The sequence below is a fragment of the Homarus americanus genome, unplaced genomic scaffold (assembly GCF_018991925.1).
Source record: "Homarus americanus isolate GMGI-L3 unplaced genomic scaffold, GMGI_Hamer_2.0 scaffold45956, whole genome shotgun sequence".
Classification (NCBI taxonomy): Eukaryota; Metazoa; Arthropoda; class Malacostraca; order Decapoda; family Nephropidae; genus Homarus; species Homarus americanus.
In genome coordinates this window covers 3,994-25,241 of record NW_024731226.1, presented here as the reverse complement: position 1 = coordinate 25,241, position 21,248 = coordinate 3,994, and the positions used below count along the sequence as shown (strand labels likewise).

Here is a 21,248-nt window from a genome sequence, read left to right as displayed (position 1 = left end):
AGTGGCTAACGAGCCGATCAGTGGCGAACAGGATAAAAAATAAAAGTATCACCCCATCGTAGACTAGTCCATTTAAGGAAAACTAAACCTTAGTTACTACAGTATCATTCCCTGGTGTAAATAAACAACATTGTGCCAGCATGACTAATAAGGTAATATTAACTTCGATACGAAGTATATTCATAAATGATGAAAGCGTTAAATACATTTGCATAAAGAAGGGATACAGTACGAAGATGTTGCCACAGCGTCATAAGGAAAATTCGGCCAAAATTCTGAGGAAGGTGAGCTGGGGAGACGCGCTGGTAGTCGTGGGAAGACCTTCACAGCTGCCAGACACTACACACAACCAGTGTTTAGGAATACGCTGCTATAAAAAAAGAAAGCTGCAAAAAAAAAATCACTGCCACTAAGTATAGTATATTCAATAACGTTGTAACGGTTTAAAGTCTCTTATTGTAAATGTGCAGGAAAAAAATATACTCGCGATTTTTAACTTAAGGAAAAGCCTTACAAACTTCTCATATACGTGAAGAAAACTACTAAGAAACCGAGCCAGGTTATAGCTAGTGTTCCTAAAGACGCTTTTGTGATATAATCCTGAAGGAAATTTACAGCAATTACAAGGTATCGTCCTCCACAAACGTTCTGGACATGAACAGACACTTGGTGAGTTGCCAGTTAAACTAACAAATCCGTTCAGGGGTTTAAAGTTGGCAACATGCTGTATTTGTAGCCCGTGTGTGTGTTGTACAGCAGGAGGCATTAATAACGAATGGCCCAAAATCCTACACGATGGTTTGACTACTAATAGTATCTCCTATACAAAAACAGCCTTCGTGTCAACTTGAAACCCCTGAACTAGTTCCTCTATGTTTATCTTTTAGTAAGAAGTGTGAGTGTTTATCTTTTTTAAGTAAAAGTAATACGAACACGACTATTATCATGAATATTATTGTAATATGACTGGCTTACGAATATTTTCGGAATCCCTTCGCAAAGTAGGTACATGATGATTGTATGTATGAATGGGTGGATGAAAAGCGATTAAAATGATAGTTATCCAGTAAAATCGTCATGCACGCTCAAAATGATTCAGCATGTACACAGACAGTGCAGGTATACAAAAAATGTACATAGTGCAAGTATACAATCTATAAAGATAGTGCACATAATTATACAATAATATAAATAATGGTTGCCCTCGCATAACGAGGATAACCGGCCCAAGGGCCACCTAAGCATCAATTTGTTTAAGGTGTAGAAGCTGTCACCTACACATCAACCACACCCTGAGTTAACGAGTTGCATGACCCAGTGTAAAGGAACAGTTCGAGAAGACCGGACAACTCGCCATTTGCACTGGCTAACCATTACCCGGGAAAACGATCCGCAAATCGATTAACATCCCCCAATTACTGCTGGGCAGACAGGCAAATATAAAATATACATAGCCTATGCAGGAATAAAAAGTACACAGAAAATGTAAGTATACAATTTAGACTATATAGTGCATACAATGGATACAGACAATGCAGGTATACAATGTACAGTCAACCAAAGATGCACCGACCCCACACTGGGTCTCGTACTGGCAATTTTACCTTGCAATACTTAGTAAAGGAAACCTGTATGTAACGGTGATTGTGAATGGTGGATCTGTTTTCGGCTGTATCACTCAGGATAAATGTTAAACAAACCAAAGGTAACATTTTTATAATAATAAACTATTTATTCATTGTTATTTGAGGTCATGAGAGGTTTCCAAATTTTCGTATATTTGCTTAAATAATGAAGAAAAATATATTAATGAATTGGCAACTGGACTACAACCACAGCTGCCACAAGATTCTCTCACCAAATTTTCTTAATTATTTAAACAAAAATACGAACATTTGGAAACTTCTCATGACCTTAAATAACAATGAATAGTTTTTTATTATAAAAATATTACCTTTGGTCTAACTCAGTGGTCACCAAACTACGGCCAGCCGACGGTACTTGAATTTGCTTAGTTTGTGAGATTCGGATATGTGCACACTAGGTCTGATGTAACTATCTTTTTGCTAACGTCGCCTTCTTTGGTAACTTTTTAGTAAATAAATATGTTGGTTGTCTTTGTTTTTTGTGCATTGCACGCCACTCACCCATGATTAACATGGAATGCTAAACTTAGTTTTTCGTCTTTTTTCCCAGAGCTTTCGTTCTGGCTTGCAAGTATTGAACAGAATGATTATGCGGCCCGCGCTCGTCATTCTTTCAGTTATCCGGCCCACTGAAAAAAGTTTGGTGACTCCTGGTCTAGCTGGTACTACAGACGGGCAAGGGATGACCTAATTGAGGTGTATAAGCATCTCAAGGGGCACTACTCAGTCGAGTGTCCTTACTTAAAGCTGGCGGACGCTCGCCCCACAAGGGGTCACAGCTCAAGATTGAAGAAGCCGAAATTCCAGAAAACAGAGGGCAAACCTTTTCGGAGTGATGGTTGTAAACTCTTGGAACAATCTACCAGAAAGTGTTGTGACGGCACCGAGTGTGAGCTCTTTCAAGACAAGATTTGACCAACACTGGAGTGGGTTCAGGTACATTCAGGAGCCGGTGCATGCCTAGCACTTGCCAACAGTGCGTGACAGAGACGAGACCGATAGCCGAGGCGGCTAGCGAGCGGATCAGTGAAGATAAAAAAAAAAAAAAAAAAAAAGTGTCAACACGGTTTCATGCCGGGGCGCTCCTGCTTAACACAATTGCTTAAGGTATTGGATATTTGGACACATTCTGGAAAGGGGTGGTAATATCGACTATATATACCTAGATTTTGCCAAGGCTTTCGACAGTGTACCCTACGAAAGGCTGAAAATCAAACTGGAAGGGTACGGAATTCGGGGAAATGTCCTTGCATGGATAGAAGACTTTTTACATGACCGCAAGCAGTGTGTGGTGATTAATGGCACGAAATCATCATCAGTATCTGTCACAAGCGAGGTATCACAGGGCAGTGTATTGAGCCCGCTGTTGTTTGTTTGTTTCATAAATGACATGCCTGACGTTGTACACTCCTCCATACAAATGTTTGCTAATGACGCCAAGTTATTTCGGGAAATCAAGAACCATGCGGACTGTGAAGAGCTGCGGAAGGGTCTCTGTGAGCTCCAAGAATGGTCGAAGAAATGGCTGCTGAGATTCTATGTCACGAAGCGCAAGAGGATGCACTTGGGACGTGCCAATGGTAAGGAGGCGTATCATTTGTCCCAACGGGATGAAGAAACTGCACTATTTGAGACTGAATGTGAGAAGGACCTAGGTGTGTATGTTGACAATGAGCTGAAGTTCTGGGGCCATTGCGAGAAGGTAAATTGGGCAAATAAATTATTGGGTCTTACAAGAAGGTCGTTCAGATATCTAGGTCCGTCCCTCGTAACGATCTTCAAGAGTGAAGTGCTTCCCCATCTGGAGTACTGTCACCCCGTCTGGTCCCAGAGATATGCTATGGACTATCAGTTGGTTGAAAATGTTCAAAGGAGGGCCACCAGACTGGTGCCTGCACTTAGCCACCTCAACTACCCTGAGAGGTTGGAGCGCCTGAACCTGCCTAGATTATACTACAGACGGGCAAGGAGCGACGTAATTGAGGTGTATAAGCATGTCAAGGGACACTACTCAGTCGAGTGTCCTTACTTGGAACTGGAGGACGCTCGCCCCACAAGGGGTCACAGAAAACCGTGAGGGCAAACTTTTTCGGAGTGAGAGTTGTGAACTCTTGGAACATTCTACCAGAAAGTGTTGTGACGGCACCGAGTGTGAGCTCTTTCAAGACCAAACTTGACCAACACTGGAGCAGGTTCAGGTACATTCAGGAGCCAGTACTTGCCAACAGTGCGTAACAGAGACGTGACCGATCTCCCAAGCGGCTAACGAGCCGATCAGTGGTGAAGAGGATAAAAATAAAAAAGTAAAAACAAAGGACCCTCCGGGAAATACGCTCTGACAGCTTTGACGGACGGCTATCCTTGGTCAAGTTGCATTACTGTTTATCATTGTTCTTGGTCAAGTTGCATTACTGTTTATCATTGTTCTTGGTCAAGTTGCATTACTGTTTACCATTGTTCTTGGTCAAGTTGCATTACTGTTTACCATTGTTCTTGGTCAAGTTGCATTACTGTTTACCATTGTTCTTTACCTGTTTTGCCTCGGCACACGGGAAACTGTCTACTGTATTCCCACGGCCTACTCGGTTGGTTGGTGATACGGAGAGAAGAGAGCCTTGGCTCTGAGGGTGCAAAAAGGGTACAGTACAAGGTAAAGTTCACAAGTGGGAAATTTAGGCGGAGGTTGACAGCAGGTGGGCTATCCACTTTGCGGAGAGGTATCCGCCTTGTCCTACTTGCACTGCATAATGTACCTACATTGTCTATACAGTATTCATACTGAACTGTAGTTATAAACGTGCTTATCCAATTGTAAACCTGTATAGCAACTTTACTGAATGATAATAATATTAGTTATAATTATTATTATTATTATTATTATTATTATTATTATTATTATTATTATTATTATTATTATTATTATTATTATTATTATTATTATTATTATTATTATAAGAAACTGTCGAGGGCAGCGTTGTGCGTGTGGGCGACGATGCTGACGGTAATACAAGTGTGGGTGACTACATCAGGCAATACATCCACTCTCCTCTCTTCTCCTGCTAGTAGTTCCCCGGCCGACCCTTCCTCGCCTCACCCACCTTGCCGTGAGTTACATTTTATTTTATTTTTTTCAAACCGACAAGCATATCCGGCAATAGCTCAACTTGCACTAGACAATACTACAGTAAGTAGCACTAGACAATACTACAGTAAATAGAACTAGACAATACTACAGTAACTAATACTAGGCAATTCTAAAGTAATTAGCACTAGACAGTACTACAGTAAGTAGAACTAGATAATACTACAGTGACTAACACTAGGCAATGCTGTACAGTAGTAACTAGCACTAGACAACACTACAGTAACTACTACTACTTTGCTGTCACTCGGAATCGAGTATGACGATCATCCATCTATGATAAAATATAGGTTATTAAGGATGTCACCCTCGTTGGTTAGCTCTGAGATGACTCGAGAGGCTGATACGGGATTGGCAGGGGCGTCCACAGATGTTGCACTTGTGGAGGGCAACATCGAGTGCGAGAGGGGCTGCGACAGCATCTTTCCGGCGCTGGCGCTTGTCTGCTTTGATAAGCAATCGGGCTAACTCGAAAGTATTGACACCTCGAGTGGTGCTCCTCTAAGCGCTACGGTGTGGAATGGTCGTCTCCCAGGTGAGGGGGTCGAGTTGACACTTTTTAGGTTTGTCTTGAGACTTTCCTTATACCTATTCAGTTGCCCACCAGTGTTACGTTTACTATTCATTAGGTGACTGCAAAGTAGTTGCTTTGGCAGTCTACTGTCGTCCATGCGGGTAACATGGCCAGTCCAACGTAATTGTCGATGAAAGCAGTGTACAGGTCACGGCACTTCTCCGCACTTTTTCTGTATCTGGTGGGCAGCAAAAATTATGTCAGTGGTGCCACGTGTTGGTTTAAGGCCACATTGAGATTCTGGGAGGAAGTTTTCTGCCTCAGGAAGAAGTCTGTTTAGGAGGTCTCGGGTGGTAATCTTACCAGCTACAGACAGCAGCGAGATCCTGTGATAGTTGCTATAGTATGATCGGTCTCCCTTGTTCTTTTAAATATCGACGGTGGAGGCGTCTTTAAGAGCTTGAGGAATTTCTTCATTTTCCCTTATATTTTCCAGGAGATAGTGGAGACTGCTGGTAAGCAAAGGTCCTCTTGCTTTACACACCTCGGCTGGGATTCCATCAGGCTCTCTGGCTTTGTTATTTTTCATCTGATTGATGGCAGTAGCTACCTCAACCAGAGATGGAGGATAGCTTAGGTAGGTCAGCTCTGGGTGCTGAGGGACCTGCTGGGTAGTCAGGACATCCACATCAGTGTTTCGGTTGAGCAGTAAATGGTAGTTCTCTTTCCAAGTGCTGACGGATGCCTTCTTCGTCTTTAATTAGGGAGTTACCATCGGATGAGTGGACGGGAGTTCCACCATGAGTGATTGGCCAATATTTTTTTTAAGTAGAATTGAAAAAATTTTGCATCTTGTGATGATCTGCACGTTTTTGCATTTCACACTTTATTTTTCAACCATTCGTTCCTTAGATTGCAAAGTTCACGCTGGGCCGCCGCTTTCTTCTTGTGAAAGATATCAGCTTTGATCAGAGGCTGAGGGTTATTCTGCCAGTCAGTTGAAGCAGTACATTTATCATCGACGAGTGCGTTGATTTCCACGTCATTTTCGTCAAACCAGTCCTGGTGTATACTTTCGATCTGGCCGAGGGTCTGTCTGCAGGTTTTTGTCATGACAGTGCCCATTAGCCACTGGGATTTGGGTTGTTTGTTGTCGGGTTGTTTATCAGCCCATGTTCGATCTGTTCTATAAAAGCATGTGCTGCTGCTAGATCCTCCAGACGCTTAGTGTTTAAACCTCTTCTGGAGGCTTGTTGCCTTCGCAGTTTTGAAGCAACTTGAAGTGAGAGTTTGGCTCTGACGAGACGATGATCAGTGTCATAGTGGTCTGAGCCATGCATGGCTCGAGTGATGAGAACATCTCGGCAATCTCTTTCTCTGACAATGATGTAGTCAATGAGTTGCCAGTTGTTTGGATTCTGTGTGTTGCCACGAACCCTTGAATTTGTCTGCCTGCCTATACAAGTTATTGGTGATAGTGAGGTTGTGTGCAGCACACTTACCTACTCCGTTTCTCCCAATGATTCCCTGCCATATGTCAGTATCTCTTCCAACTCTGGCATTGAAGTCACCTTATCTTCTCTGGGGATAGAGGTTAGCACTCTGTCAAAGATGGCGTAAGAGGCCTCCTTGATGTCATCCTCTGCATCCAGTGTTGGGGTATAAGCACTGATGAAGAAGCCATGACGTGAGTGATTCTGTGGAACTCGGAGCGTCATAAGGCGCTGATTGATCCCAACAGATATTTCAGTTAGCCTATCTAGGATGAATTGGCGAATGGCAAAGCAAATTCCATAAATGCTGGCTTACCCTTCCAGATGAAGGTATAGCCAGATCCCTGTTCTGTGAGTCGACCCTTGTGAGCCGGGACTCACTAATGTCCGCTCTGTCGATGTTATACCTAGCCAGCTCTTTTGCCACAAGGGCAGTTCTTCTTTCAGGATGCTCATTTGTGCCAGTATCCAGAAGGGTTCTGACATTCCATGCAGCGACCATAAGAGGTTGTATAGTTTGTTTTTACTTTGATATGTGATTTTTATTGTATTTTCGACTGTATAGAGATGACCTTACTGGGTGCGGTTGCCCAGTCAGGTTGGTTTTTTTAGGAAGGCTATGTTTGGGGCACCCTATCTAGCCCCCTCCCCATGTGGGGTAAGCAGAGTGGCTTCTCGAAAGGGCTGCTCAGTCGCACAGACAGGACCAAATTGCATTGCTGTCTAGATCCCAGTTGTGACTAGAGACTCCAGGCAGTCATCTCTGCCTGTCCCCGTCACCACTCGTCTGTCGCCAAAGGACTTTTGCAGCTATAGGGGTTTGATGACGATGAAAAGTATCATGAACTGGATAATGACTGTGCGTGAGTTGATTTATGCAGCGAGGCAGGAGTGCAGGCTGCAACCACACATCTTGCACTCTCTTTTCCTGATCCAGTGGTGCATCAAGCTGCAACGACTGGGGAGAGGGAGAGTTGCAATGGACTGCTGATAGCCCAGTTTGTTGGGTTTCGCCTTCGTAGCTTGTCCATCATGCATTACCTTCATCCGTTGGTCTAGCCATTGGGTACCCATGTTGGACATCTCTTCTGCTTATTCCGCCGTTGGGGTCTTGTTGGAGCACTGTAAGCATGTCTGCCTGATGCGGGGCTCCATCGCAATTTTTTTTCATTTGGGGTTTACTCCCGTAGCCTTATCCCTCCCAAGGTTAATCCACACTAGGTAATACAATAGTAACTAGCACTAGACAATACTACAGTAACTAGCACTAGACAATACTACAGTAACTAGCACGAGACAATACTACAGTAATTAGCACTATATATATATATATATATATATATATATATATATATATATATATATATATATATATATATATATATATATATATATATATATATATATATATATATATATATATAATGTGGATCACAATGAAAATTGATAAATCTTTTCTTTGTCTTTATTCAAGACATCTTCAGAGGCAACTGAAGATGTGAATAAAGACAAAGCTATATATATATATATATATATATATATATATATATATATATATATATATATATATATATATATATATATATATATATATATATATATATATATATATATATATATATATATATATATATATATATATATATATACATATATATATATATATATATATATATATATATATATATATATATATATATATATATATATATATATATATATATATATATATATATATGTGTGTGTGTGTGTGTGTGTGTGTGTGTGTGTGTGTGTAATCATCTTGATTCTTAGTCTTAATTGTTTCTTCTTTTTTTTAAGTATATTATTCTTCCAACTTAAATTTTCTTACATCACCTCAATGTTAAGTATTTTTCTGGGTCACTATGTATTTTCTAAGCTCTCAATTAAGAGAGTTTTTAACTTAATATTCAGTGATGGAGTTTGAGGGAGAAGTGAGAAATTGGTGAGGGAGAAGAGACAGTGAGGGAGAGTGTTGGAGGCGTAAGAGCAGGGAGCAAGGGTTAAGCACATCTAACTGCATCTGTGAGGATGGACAAGTTGGGGTTGAAGGCTGGGTAGAGGGGAGTTTACGGTAGGGGAGCAGAGATACGGGAGAAATGATGGGGAGAAGGATGAAGGTTTATAAACACAATGTTACATTCTCACGGTTAGTAACCATACTTCAGTGTTAAACACAGTGAAACTCTCAACTGTCTATTCTTGGACCAAAATCTATGTCTGAGCAGGCTGACAACCTTTATTAAATAAAAAAACTTGAAAGGGCTTTTCTGGGCATGTCCCAGACTCTGTAACTTCGCCTCATTCATTTCCCATGTGCTAATATTATAACTCGAGGCTATCATTGGCTAAATATAAATTCTGTCTCCAAAAGGCATATTACATCACCATATGGCACAGTTCGATGTAACATTTCTCCTGGATAAACTACTACGTTTGGTTCACAGTGCAATTGCAAAATTAGTTTCTCATTGCAGGACCCACTAACTATCACCAGACAATACCACAGTATGCACTAGAAAATACTACAATACTGTCAAGTCCTCTTGGCTAGTAAGATTCTGTTTTTATTATTAATATTTCAAATCTTAGTGATACGGTGACAGTTCAGCAGTGTGTGTGGCACTGCTGAACTGTTACCATATCACTGCAGCACTCAGGTTCAGAAGTCCGCATGGAGGTCGAGCAGATGGTTGAGGCTAAAACGAGGCGATTATCAAACGGATAATTAAATTTGAAGGGAGTGAAGTACAGTACTAGTTTCAGTGAAGCTTGATAGGTCGATATTACTGGGAAGTTGGGGAAGTCCCCGTCAACAGAAACAGTAGACTATACTTCTGTAAGACGGAGAACTTATTGTTTAATTTCCATCAACAAATATATTCCCTTAACCGTTCGTCGATGTTTTCTTGAATTAATGATGTTTCCATTGTGTGGGTAGCAAGACACTGTATACATCAGCGACTGCATCACCCACTGGCATGGTGGGACAAGCGTCTGTTGCACCACCTGCAGGCCAAGATGGAGACGCCGCCTAAATTGTCCCCCCAACACCTAAATGGCCTAGACCCTCACCACCCGCCCTGGGAACACCTCTTTTCATACAATCAAACTGAAGGACTCCTTAGAACTATTTTTCAAGGAAAGGTAAATCTTATTTTATATTACTGTACTACTTTTATGTCTTGTCATTCAGTCTTACCTCGCACATTTGTGTCTGTCCTGGCTGTTCATCATACACACACACACACACACACACACACACACGCGCGCGCGCGCACACACACACACACACACACACACACACACACACACACACACACACACACAGACGAGTATCAAGTAAACTTTTATGCATGGAGCAAGGGTACAACTGGTATGTACTTTATTCTTAACTCTCATGCTAACTACTGTATACCGAATACATGTCCAGTACCATGAACCGCTATTGTGTTGTCAACAATCATTTCACATTAACATAATTTAAAAATTTTATTCATAAATAATGTCGCAGTCTATACATATTAATGCATCACTCGGCTGAGAGCTACAATGTATTTTGGTGTAATTCTCTAAAAGTAATTGCCAAAAAATCTTTACTACAATTTCCACTTGTAGAATTTTGTTAGCAGCTGAAATGAGCAGGTACGTACTTCCCACTGGATACAAAAGAACATAAGAATGGAGGAAACCGCAGCGGGCCTATTGGCCCATAGTAGGCAGTCCCCTTTACACCTGTAAGAGTGTACCATCGTACGATATGTTTTCCCATGTTGAGTGGGGGAGGCTGGTCCTTGGCAGCGCCTGGTGGCCAGTGCCCAGCTGACGCTGTTATAATAAAGTCTATAGAAAACATGGTCTATGACTCCAACCTCTCACATGGCGCAGTGAGTAGGATATGTGAGAGGTTGGAGTCATAGACCATGTTTTCTATAGACTTTATTATAACAGCATCAGCTGGGCACTGGCCACCAGGCGCTGCCAAGGACCAGCCTCCCCCACTCAACATGGGAAAACATATCGTACGATGGTACACTCTTACAACACCCAATTACCCCTATCGCTTATATATCCAACCAACCTATATTTGAAGCTATCCAGCGTGTTCAAGGTAATTGATGTTTGATAATTTGTACCATTCATCCATTACTCTATTTCCAAACCAGTGTTTACCTATCTCGCGCTTAAATCTAAATTTGTCTAATTTAAAACCATTGTTACGAGTTAGTTCCTGGTTGTATAATTTAAGTACCTTTGTTATATCACCTTTGCTTAACCTTGACTTCAATTTATACACCTCATTCATATCGCCCCTCACTCATGTCTCTTGGGGGAGTGCAAACTCAGATGCTTTAATCTGTCCCTATACTCAAGGTTTCTAGTGCCCAAGATTAGTCTTGTCATCCTTTTCTGTATGCTTTCTTGGGATTATATATCCATTCTTTGGTAAGGTGACCAAAATTGAACTGCATAATCCAAGTAAGGTCTCACAAGTGCAAGATATAGTTTTAGGATAACTGCGCTAGTCTTGTAAGTAACACTCCTTTGTATGAATCCAAGTTCTTTGTTAGCCTTGTTTAGAGCAAATACACATTGTTGTCTTGGTTTAAGATGCCTACTTAACATTACTCCTAAGTCTTTTTCACAGTTGGATTTCTCTATAACAACGTTGTTCATCTGGTATCTGGTTTATCTGTTTACATCTCCTAGACTAAGTATTTTACATTTGTCCACATTAAATTTCATCTGCCATTTTTCAGACCATGCGAAATTTTTGGGGGGGTTCTTCCTATAGCATTGATGAGTCTTCGTCAGATTTAATGACACGCCCTATTTTAGTGTCATCAGCAAATTTACTTCTGTTGCTGTCTACTCCTATATCTATGTCGTTTATGTATATAATAAATAGTAATGGTCCAAGTACTAAGCCTTGGGGTTCTCCACTAGTGACGTCACCCCAAATGGATTTAGTACCATTAATGTTTACTCGCTGTTTCCTGCCCTGTAACCACGCCCTAATCCAGTTTAGAACATTCCCATTTCTATGTGCGTACACTTTACATAGTACTGTAGTCTTTCATGGGGGGGCCCTTTCGAAAGGTGTGCTAAAGTCTAGATAAACCACATCGTAATCGTGTCCGTCATCCACTGTTTTGGACAGCTGGAAAGAATGATAATAGATATGTCAGACATGAATACCTACTTGTGAATCCATGCTGGGAATCACTGATCAATTTGTGTTTCTGGAGGTGATTTCGAATTGACTGAAGTTGTTGCTTCTAGCAATTTGCCTACAATTAATGTTAAACTAATTGGACGGTAGTTAGAGTATATTGATCTATCTCCCTTCTTGAAAACCGGTATCGCATTCTCTGTTTTCCAGGATTCTGGTACTACACCCGTTTTTCATGATATGTTAAATAAGTTTGCGAAGGGCATACTAAGTTCTTCCTTATATAATATTCTGACAAGTATCTCGTCTGGACCTGGTGACTTAATACACTTTAGTTTATCTATTTGTTTGCAAACCCAAGTACTTTTGTTAGCCTTGTGTTTTGCAAATACACTATCTCTGTAGATAGTCGGTGCTTCGGGTATTATGTTCAATTTTTCGGTTGTGAAAACTGATGAAAAATATGTTAAGATTATTGCTCATACAATTGTGTTGGTAAATGATGGCGCCTTATGCTAGCTATAGGATTACAATATACGTTTGTACAAAGTAGCAAGTTGACTGTACACTACAAAAGTGGTATTTTGTATTAGAAACAAGAACATTGCTAAATATCAATATTTTCTGTGTTAGGCTGGTGGAGTATTTGTGGAGGTGGGGGCGCAGGATGGACTATGGTTAAGTAACAGCTGGTGGCTGGAGGCCGTTCGAGGCTGGCAGGGGTTACTGGTGGAAGCTGACCCTCTCAATTACCTCCAGCTCCGAGCCTCACCCAGAACCTCCCGCATCCTCCCTGTTTGCGTCACCGCCGATACTCATATCGTCCAGGTAACTCGCTCAATGCTAACAGTATGGTAACAACTTCAAATACTTAACTAGTTACATTAACAATTTGTGTATACCTGTATACCGACAGATAGGATATGTGTCTGAATGATGATATTGAGAATATGACTAATTTTAACAATTCAATACAGTTTGATTTACACATCTTTATAACGTACATATGATCTCTTTATGAAATTTATGCAGTAAAGTATTAAGAATTGAAATTCAATTCACTAAAGCTAAGTTTGCTCACATATCACTTGTATCATGTCACTGAGTATGGTGGACCTGTAGTGAATGAATTCAATGCATACACTACAATACTAGTGTTGTAAATGTAAGGGCAACCTAGATAACTGTGTGTGTGTGTGTGTGTCGTCCCCAGGAACAAATGGTCCGCACCCGCAATCCCAGCCACGTAACGGAGGAGTTGTTTCGCATCCAGACGGGGCACTCCAAACGTCTCAAGTACGCTACCCCCACTGTAAGTCTCCCTAACCATATCACTGATTCAGTGATGTATGTCACACTGCGTTTTTTTTTACGGGATTAGCCCACCCGGGCACAGATCATTGACCCACATCAGGACCTGGCGGGGGTGAAATAATAATAATAATAATAATAATTAATAAAATAAATAAAAATTATAATAATAAAATAATATCAATGAAAATATTATTAATAATTATAATAATAATTATAATAATAATAATTATAATAATAATAATATATATCCATAAATAAATACAAGAATGAAAGGGAGATCAATAGTGAGAAACGATATATATGTTGTGTTGTTAATAGTAAGAGAAACAATTGAGACCCTGCAATTGTGTGTAAATGAGGCAGAAAGTCAGATCAGCAACCTGGGACTTGGTCACAATTTTCGTGATGCCATATGGCAGCAGGGTCTACCATTAGGCAACACATTATGCTTCCAATATCTTCCCAGGCAGTAGTACCTCCCTGCTACCTACATGAAATATAGAGATAAAGATACATAGAAAGAAATGAAACAGAAATAGAGGGAGGGAATTAGAGATAATATACATGTAAATAAGTCTTAGATTACTTTGCACTGAGCTATCCATCCTTTCTGTGAGTGATACTCTGCTATACTATCATAATCTACAGTAGATAACGCTCTTGATAACTTAATTTCTTATCATACGAATATCACGAGGTGTAAGTGGATGCACCTGGGGCGTACCAACGGTATGGAGGCGTATCATCTGTCCCAACGGGATGAAGAAACCACTATTTGAGACTGAATGTGAGAAGGACTTAGGTGTGTAAGTTGACAATGAGCTGAAGTTCTCGGGCCATTGCGAGAAGATAAATCAGGCAAATAAATTATTGGGTCTTATAAGAACGTCGTTCAGATATCTAGACAGTTCGTCCCTCGTAACTCCATATGGAGTACTGTCACCCCGTCTGGTCCCCGAGATATGCTAGGGACTGTCAGTTGGTTGAAAATGTTCAAAGGAGGGCCACCAGACTGGTGCCTGCACTTCGGCACTTCAACTACCCTGAGAGATTGGAGAGCCTGAACTTGCCTAGCTTATACTACAGACGGGCAAAGGGCGACCTAATTGAGGTGTATAAGATCTCAAGGGGCACTACTCAGTCGAGTGTCCTTACTTGGAGCTGTCGGACGCTCGCCCCACAAGGGGTCACAGCTCAAGATTGAAGAAGCAGCAGGTCCAGAAAACTGTGAGGGCAAACTTTTTCGGGGTGAGAGTTGTGAACTCTTAAAACAATCTGCCAGAAAGTGTTGTGACGGCATCGAGTGAGAGCTCTTTCAAGACCAGACTTGACCAACACTGGAGCAGGTTCAGGTACATTCAGGAGCCGGTGCATTCCCAGTACTTGCCAACAGTGCGTGACAGAGACGTGGCCGATTGCCCAAGCGGGTAACGAGCCGATCAATGGTGAAGAGGATAAAAATTAAAAGATAAAGTAAACTGTTATGTACTATACTCCTTAGGACGTTGCACTCGGAGAGGTATGGAACACCACCTGCTACCCGCTCTTCTCAGTCCTCGCCGCTGCTGGCTACAAGACGGTAAGTGTACAAGAGTGATAGCACCGTATAAGTGGGAATTCTCGCTCTGGGCCGTGAAGGTAGCGTCATCCTCCTTTTCAGATCATATGGACAAGTGGAATGTTTAATTATCACTTAGAGTAAGACATATAGGATATCCAGTCAATAACTAATGAGTCGGACGTAGAGAATAGACATTTATAACTAGTCACTCCTCGTGTATAGGACAAGCAGGAAGTCCAGTAATTATGTAGAGTAACCATGCAGGATGTCCACTCATCAAATGGAGTAAAACATGCAGGATATAATCATTACCTTGTCTGTGGATCATGCAGAATGTCCAGCATCACGTAGTTGGAAATTTCTGATCATCACCATAAGTCGTCACCTAATGTGTAGGATTTACAGTTATTTATTGATGTGTAGAGAGCATGGTGGATATCCAATAATCACCTAGAGTAGGATATGTAGAATGTCCAGTTATCATCTATATTAGGATATGCATAATCTCCAGTCGTTACTATCTGATGTATAGGACATGGTGGATGTCCATTTATCACGTACAGTAGGACATGTAGGATGTTGGTGTGATCGACGCCTTCCTCCCTTTCAGGTTGATCTGCTCATCTTAGATGTGTCCGGCGGCGGCTTCGAGATGATGACAAAGTTCCTCACAGAAAACAAGGATATAGGCAATCATTTCCATGTCAAGGTAAATGAATTCTCTGTTCAATAAAACAAAATTTTTTATCTTGGTGCTTTTACGGAAAAATATAAATATATTATTTACGGCAAATCTCTGTCAAATGCAAAAATAATGTTCAAAGTGGAAACATATCCATATTAAATGTTCAGTATACTCAAATCATCAATGGTTCGTGCACAGAATTTTCGTCCTCTCCTTTGTGGAGGAAGCCGGCCTTCTAGGCGAGCTTTCAATTTTATTTATTAACGATTAAATGGTTTTATGGACGTTCCATGTTATTTATTGTTTTTAACTTGCATTAATTTAGTCTTTTAAGCCTTCATTTAACTAGGCTACAATATGACTTAAGCAGTTGCGTCGCCAGAAATGCAATTACCACAGTCAATCAATCAATCCTCCCTATACATGTACTGATAGATCATTACTCACATGCCGTGAGCCATGAGCAACTCAGAGTATATGCTCAGTTCAAGATATAAAAGAACAATAGCTTTATTGAAAGCATATCTGAAACCACACCTGGGTAGATATTTTTAGTGGGACTTATTTTACATGGATTTTATGCAAAAATGTCACCTGTGACTTATTTCACAGCGGTAGATATTTTGCAGAACAATGGTACCGAATGAGTTCATTTAAGACCTGACTTAACCAATACTGGCACATGTACGCAAACATTTGGACTATGGAGCCAGTATATGTCCAGTACTTGCCAACAGTGCGTAACAGACATGACCGACCAAGCGGCTAACAGGCCGATCAGTTTTGAAGAGGAAAGACGAACAGATACGGTTGAAAGGCAGTCTTAAGTTGAACTGGTTCCATGATGTCATATACTCTTTAACGCACACCAACCAGGTATATGCGGACATTTCTATGGCGGGTCTGATTAGCTCATTAGATTATATTATGTTTGACTGATATCAAAAGAAAAGTTTTGGCTTTTTCAAAGTTGATAAAAATCTCCATTCATATATGTTCAGACAATATTAAATATTCTGTAATAGCCACGAAGAAAATGCATATTGTACCCAAAGTTTTTTATATATAAGAATTGGGCTTGTTTTACATAGTCTCTGGTTTCTGTACGAATGATTTACTTATAAAACTTCTATAAAGGAGAACATAATCCCAATTTTATTTCTTACGAAATTTAATTAAATAAACTTCCAAATTATACCTTTTCCGGATCTCTTGTTAACTGTGTGTGTGTGTGTAATAATTTTTATCAGACCATAGCTTACAGGTGTAATGATTGTTTATCAGATCATAGCTTACAGCCCAGAGAAGGACAGCACATATAGCAGTGACTGGAAGCACAGGTGTATACCCACGTAGGCTGACCCGCCCTTCGTAATTAAAGTGAGATTAAGACCTGACCCAGCAGAGGTCACGGTCACAATGAAACAGTTCTCACCGCCATGCCAGTGTAATGAGGGTGAAGTGGGAAGTACAAGTAAAGTAAGAATTTATAGTTGCAAAGTGAGGAAAGTTGGTAACGTGGCCGATTAGGTATTTAACCGTTACTATGTCCTATGGGAAATTTTCTAAACACCAATTCTAAGTACAGCTATTTATTAGTTAACTGGATGGCATGAACACATTAATAAATCATTATATCGAAGTTACTAGACAATGACTCCCGGACACAAACATAATATGGATACACTTCTCACCATAAGTAACTCACCCTGCGGACCGCTCTGACAATGACTCACGTGTGACCTGAGGGAGGCCCAGCGGCTGGGGAATCTGTTTGCTGGTGCTGCTGAAGAGACTGATCCCAGGGGTTGCTGGACTTTGCTAGCTGGGGATTCTGTGCTGGGAAGGGAAGTCTTCCTCCCGATCTCGACTAGTGACGAGCGTGAATCCGTCTTCACCTAAATTCTGACTCTCCCTGTCTGTCTGTGGGAAGGAGCTGTCGGCCCCTTATATTGGTGGTGTCAGGCCGGCAGATGTCGTCACTAATTAACACTAATCTGGGTGTGTCGAGACAGCTGTGTTTGAACAGGTGCTGGCTGGAGTGTAGTTTCTTGAGTTAACACATTCATGACACCGGTTTGACTAATCACGCGGCGGTGAGAACTGTTTCATTGTGACCGTGATCTCTGCTGGGTCAGGTCTTAATCTCACTTTAATTATGAAGGGCGGGTCAGCCTACGTGGGTATACACCTGTGCTTCCAGTCACTGCTATATGTGCTGTCCTTCTCTGGGCTGTAAGCTATGATCTGATAAACAATCATTACACCTCCCGCCAAGACCAAAGCTAACACACCAGAGAACTGATGACACATAGGCTACTATATCGGCAGTGATCATGGTACGAACAATAACCACCACCTATCGGTAGCACTTCCCTCATAGTTACTGATATGTATGTTTTTATACTGGTTTGATCTGACAAAACGCACTATATATATGTGTGTGTGTGTGTGTGTGTGTGTGTGTGCGTGCGTGCGTGCGTGCGTGCGTGCGTGCGTGCGTGCGTGCCAGGGGCCACCACTAAATTAGTCTCAATTTGTTACGAATCATAAATAACAACCACCATCTTTCTGGTTATCGTTTAATTACTACAATGCATTTTGGGACAAAGGCGGTGTCGTTTTTGCAGCGGTGCTCGTAATTTTGTAATTTCGTCAACAAAATACAAAAGTTATAATTATTTCTTATTTATATTACTGTAACTGTTCCTTTTTCAGTGAACTACAGTGTTTGTGGTTACCTATATCGTGCTTCCTATTCCAGATGATTCTGTACCAAGATAATGAACTCCTGCAGTTCTTCAGTCTAGACGAAGTTAAGGAAAACCTTCAAGAACATGGGTACCGCCTCATTCATATAAAGCAAAATCACTATCTCCTGTATCATGAGTCAACCAAGATTCACATCATGCCCTATAATAGTGAGCCACAGCCCAGTCAATAAAGCAAAGTTTTCCTAATTCACTGGAGATGACTCTTCTTGATAATTACCCTGTATAACCGTTTCAAGACTCGATGAATATTTTGATCATGCGCAAAACTATTGTTGCAACCCTCCTTTCACCGCTTACCCAGCTTCCACCACTGGTTACCAGCGGCCAGGGTCGCATATACAGAAGCAGTAGATATCTCACATCTGTCATCAAGATACCCCTGGCTGTCCCACCAGTCTCCAGTAATTTCCCGACGATTGGTATCAGTGTACAGACAAACAATAGGCAGATAGATTTCCACCAGGTCACAGAAACACACTTGTGCACTGTAGTCTTCTTTAATAGTCACTTATTCTTCACAACACTGTTAACAGGGTAATGGCTTCACAGCTGGACTTCTCACTTGACAGCTCCTCAGAGTCTTCCCAGGAGTACTGCCCTGGCCCATGATACTGCCACAGACGATGGATGTGGGCTACCTTCGACTTAGCCTTCCTTCTTCCCCTGATCTGGTAGGTCACATCTGAAAGGCATTCCACTACAGTGTATGGTCCTTCCCATGGACTCTGCAACTTTGGTGACTGACCCTTCTTCCGCAGAGGGCTATACAGCCAGACCTTATCACCGCCCTTGTAACAGACTTGGCTTGCTTTGACATCATGGTTGCGCTTCATCACTTCACCAAGAACTCTAAAGCTCCTCAAACTTGATGGTGGACCTCCATCAACTTTTCTTGGAGGCTTATGACATAACTGGTGGTTTCCTCAGGAATTTCTTCATCAGATGATATTTTTGTCACCAGGTCCACTGGCAGGTGCAGCTCGTGACCCAGCATCAGTTTTGCCGGTGTGTATCTAGTTGACGTGGGCAGCCGACTGATATGCCATTAGCAAAGCAGGCAGCTTCTGGTCCCATTCTGTCTGCCCTGCAACACAGTACTTGGCTAGTTCTTATCCCAGGGTCCAATTAAACTTTTCCACCATTCTGTCTGACTGTGGCCGAAGTGGAATGGTCCTAGTCTTCTTCTTGCCCAACAGTTTACAGCACTCGCTGAACACAGCTGACTCAAAATTTCTGCCCTGGTCCGAGTGCAACTTGTGGGGCACACCAAACCGGCAGAAGAACTGGTCCACCAGCACCCTGGCAACAGTCGTGGCTTCCTAATTTGGGATGGCATAAGCTTCTGGCCACTTAGTGAAGTAATCCATGGCCACACATATGTACAGTACCTATTCCCATCTGCAGTGAGTGGCAGAGGTCCTGCAATACTGCGACCCTCTCCATTGGTGCGCCTGCATGGTACAGCTGCAGTGGGGCACGCATGTTTAACTTTGGTCCCTTCTTGGCGCAGCAGACATTGCATGAACGGCACCATTCTACCACATCCTTATGCATGCCAACCCATTAAAACCCTTGCCACAGGTGACTCAGGGTCTTCTTCACTCCCAGATGTCCTCTGGTTAGATTGTTGTGCATCTCCCTCAGGATCTCTGACCTCATCTTCCGGGGAAATACTGTCTGCCAGTACCTGTTGAGGCCATTGGTAGTCACCCACTGGCGCTGCAGCAGACCGTCCTTCAGCCGAAGAGCATCCCATTGTGCCCAGTAGTTTTCAGTCGTCACTCCTGCTCTTGAGATTGTCTCGCAGGCTGGCAGCACTGAGCTCTGGTTTATCCACTTGACCATTGGTCGCAGGTCTTGGTCTTCCAGCTGCAGCTTCGCAAGGCCTTCACCAGCAATGGTTGGCTCCTCTTCCACTGTAGTGTGACTACACTTCTTGGGAAGCGCCTCTCTCTGGCAATACTGGTCACAATGAGGCTCCACCACTCCCAGACGGGCATGCAAGGCACCTTTCACCTTGCGTTGCAATCGCACCTCCGATCCTGAGGGCATAACTCCTGACCGCCAAGTTGTAACCTAAGCACTTGCTTGCTTCACAGTCCTCAGCGGTACCCACTTTCCTTTAATGTTAAGCTGCATCGAGCCAAGGTCCAGTTGGCATTTGCGAGGTAGGAGGTTTTCCAAGCCCAGGATGCAAGGGTCTTCTATCCGCTACATAAACCTGCTGGGCTTCTTCTTCCCCTCCCAGCTTGATGCTGATATCCACTGGTCCCTTAAACATTGCGCATTGTCCAATTATCCCGCACACTGCTGAGACGTCTCGGGTACTTTTCGATAGCTGACCATTTTCGGCCTCGCAAAAGTCTGCTCCGAGGCTGTGTCGATCACCAACGGACACCTTGCATAGGTGTACAGTGGCTTTGTTGCATTTTGTCAATAGTGGGGCTCTGGTAAGACAGGCTGGTCGTTGCCCCTCAGCACCAGCCATCTCTAATCTCCCATGGTATAATTGTACTGATCCAGCTTCCCAATCCACCGTGCCAGTTGTCCTTCTGGTTTCTTCACAGTTTTAAGCCACCTCAATGCTGCGTAGTCAGTCCGGATGGTGAATCTAGATCCGATGGAAAAGTCAAAACTCTTTACCAGTTAAGAGTTCCTTCCAGTCACACAATAATTTCTTTATGGAGAGCTTAATTTTGCTGTAGTATGCCACTATGTACTCGATGTCATCCTTCTTCTGGGAGAGCACCCCACCGATGCCGTCATCACTAGCATCACAGTCCAAGATGAATGGTTGAGTTGGGGTGAATTACGGAGCAACCAAGAGCTGACCAAGGCATCCTTTAGCTGGTCGAAGGAGCCTTGACTCTCAGTAGTCCACAGAAACTTCTGCCCTTCTTAGTCAGCTTTCAGCAACGGTGCTGT

The 21,248-nt window shown here is 42.1% G+C and overlaps 2 protein-coding genes across 3 annotated transcripts in view; one reads left to right on the top strand and one right to left on the bottom strand.

Annotated features, from left to right (window-relative positions):
- The window catches only part of LOC121867577, a 42,170-nt gene extending 27,287 nt beyond the window's left edge, over positions 1 to 14,883 (bottom strand). The window contains exon 1 of the mRNA XM_042367585.1: positions 14,793 to 14,883. The gene's annotated coding sequence lies outside the window, so the exon portion shown is untranslated. The remainder of the gene's footprint in view (positions 1 to 14,792) is intronic.
- On the top strand, positions 5 to 18,513 carry LOC121867576. 2 transcript variants are annotated; one of them, XM_042367582.1, is made up of 8 exons: positions 297 to 669; positions 4,603 to 4,750; positions 9,758 to 9,963; positions 12,623 to 12,817; positions 13,203 to 13,301; positions 14,805 to 14,882; positions 15,475 to 15,573; positions 18,314 to 18,513. In XM_042367582.1, the coding sequence occupies exons 1-8, from the start codon at positions 655 to 657 to the stop codon at positions 18,491 to 18,493; spliced, it is 1,020 nt and encodes a 339-aa protein (XP_042223516.1). In that variant the 5' UTR covers positions 297 to 654; the 3' UTR covers positions 18,494 to 18,513. The 2 variants fall into 2 exon arrangements, with proteins under 2 accessions (XP_042223517.1, XP_042223516.1); XM_042367583.1 differs by lacking the exon at positions 14,805 to 14,882 and having other exon boundaries at positions 5 to 669.
- The last annotated feature ends 2,735 nt before the right edge of the window (positions 18,514 to 21,248 follow it).

Excerpts from the sequence above, each read along its gene's own strand:
- LOC121867576 (XM_042367582.1), top strand. Across the intron at positions 4,751-9,757 it reads CTCGCCTCACCCACCTTGCC|CAAGACACTGTATACATCAG; the intron begins GTGAGTTACATT and ends TTGTGTGGGTAG. Across the intron at positions 15,574-18,313 it reads GCAATCATTTCCATGTCAAG|ATGATTCTGTACCAAGATAA; the intron begins GTAAATGAATTC and ends TTCCTATTCCAG.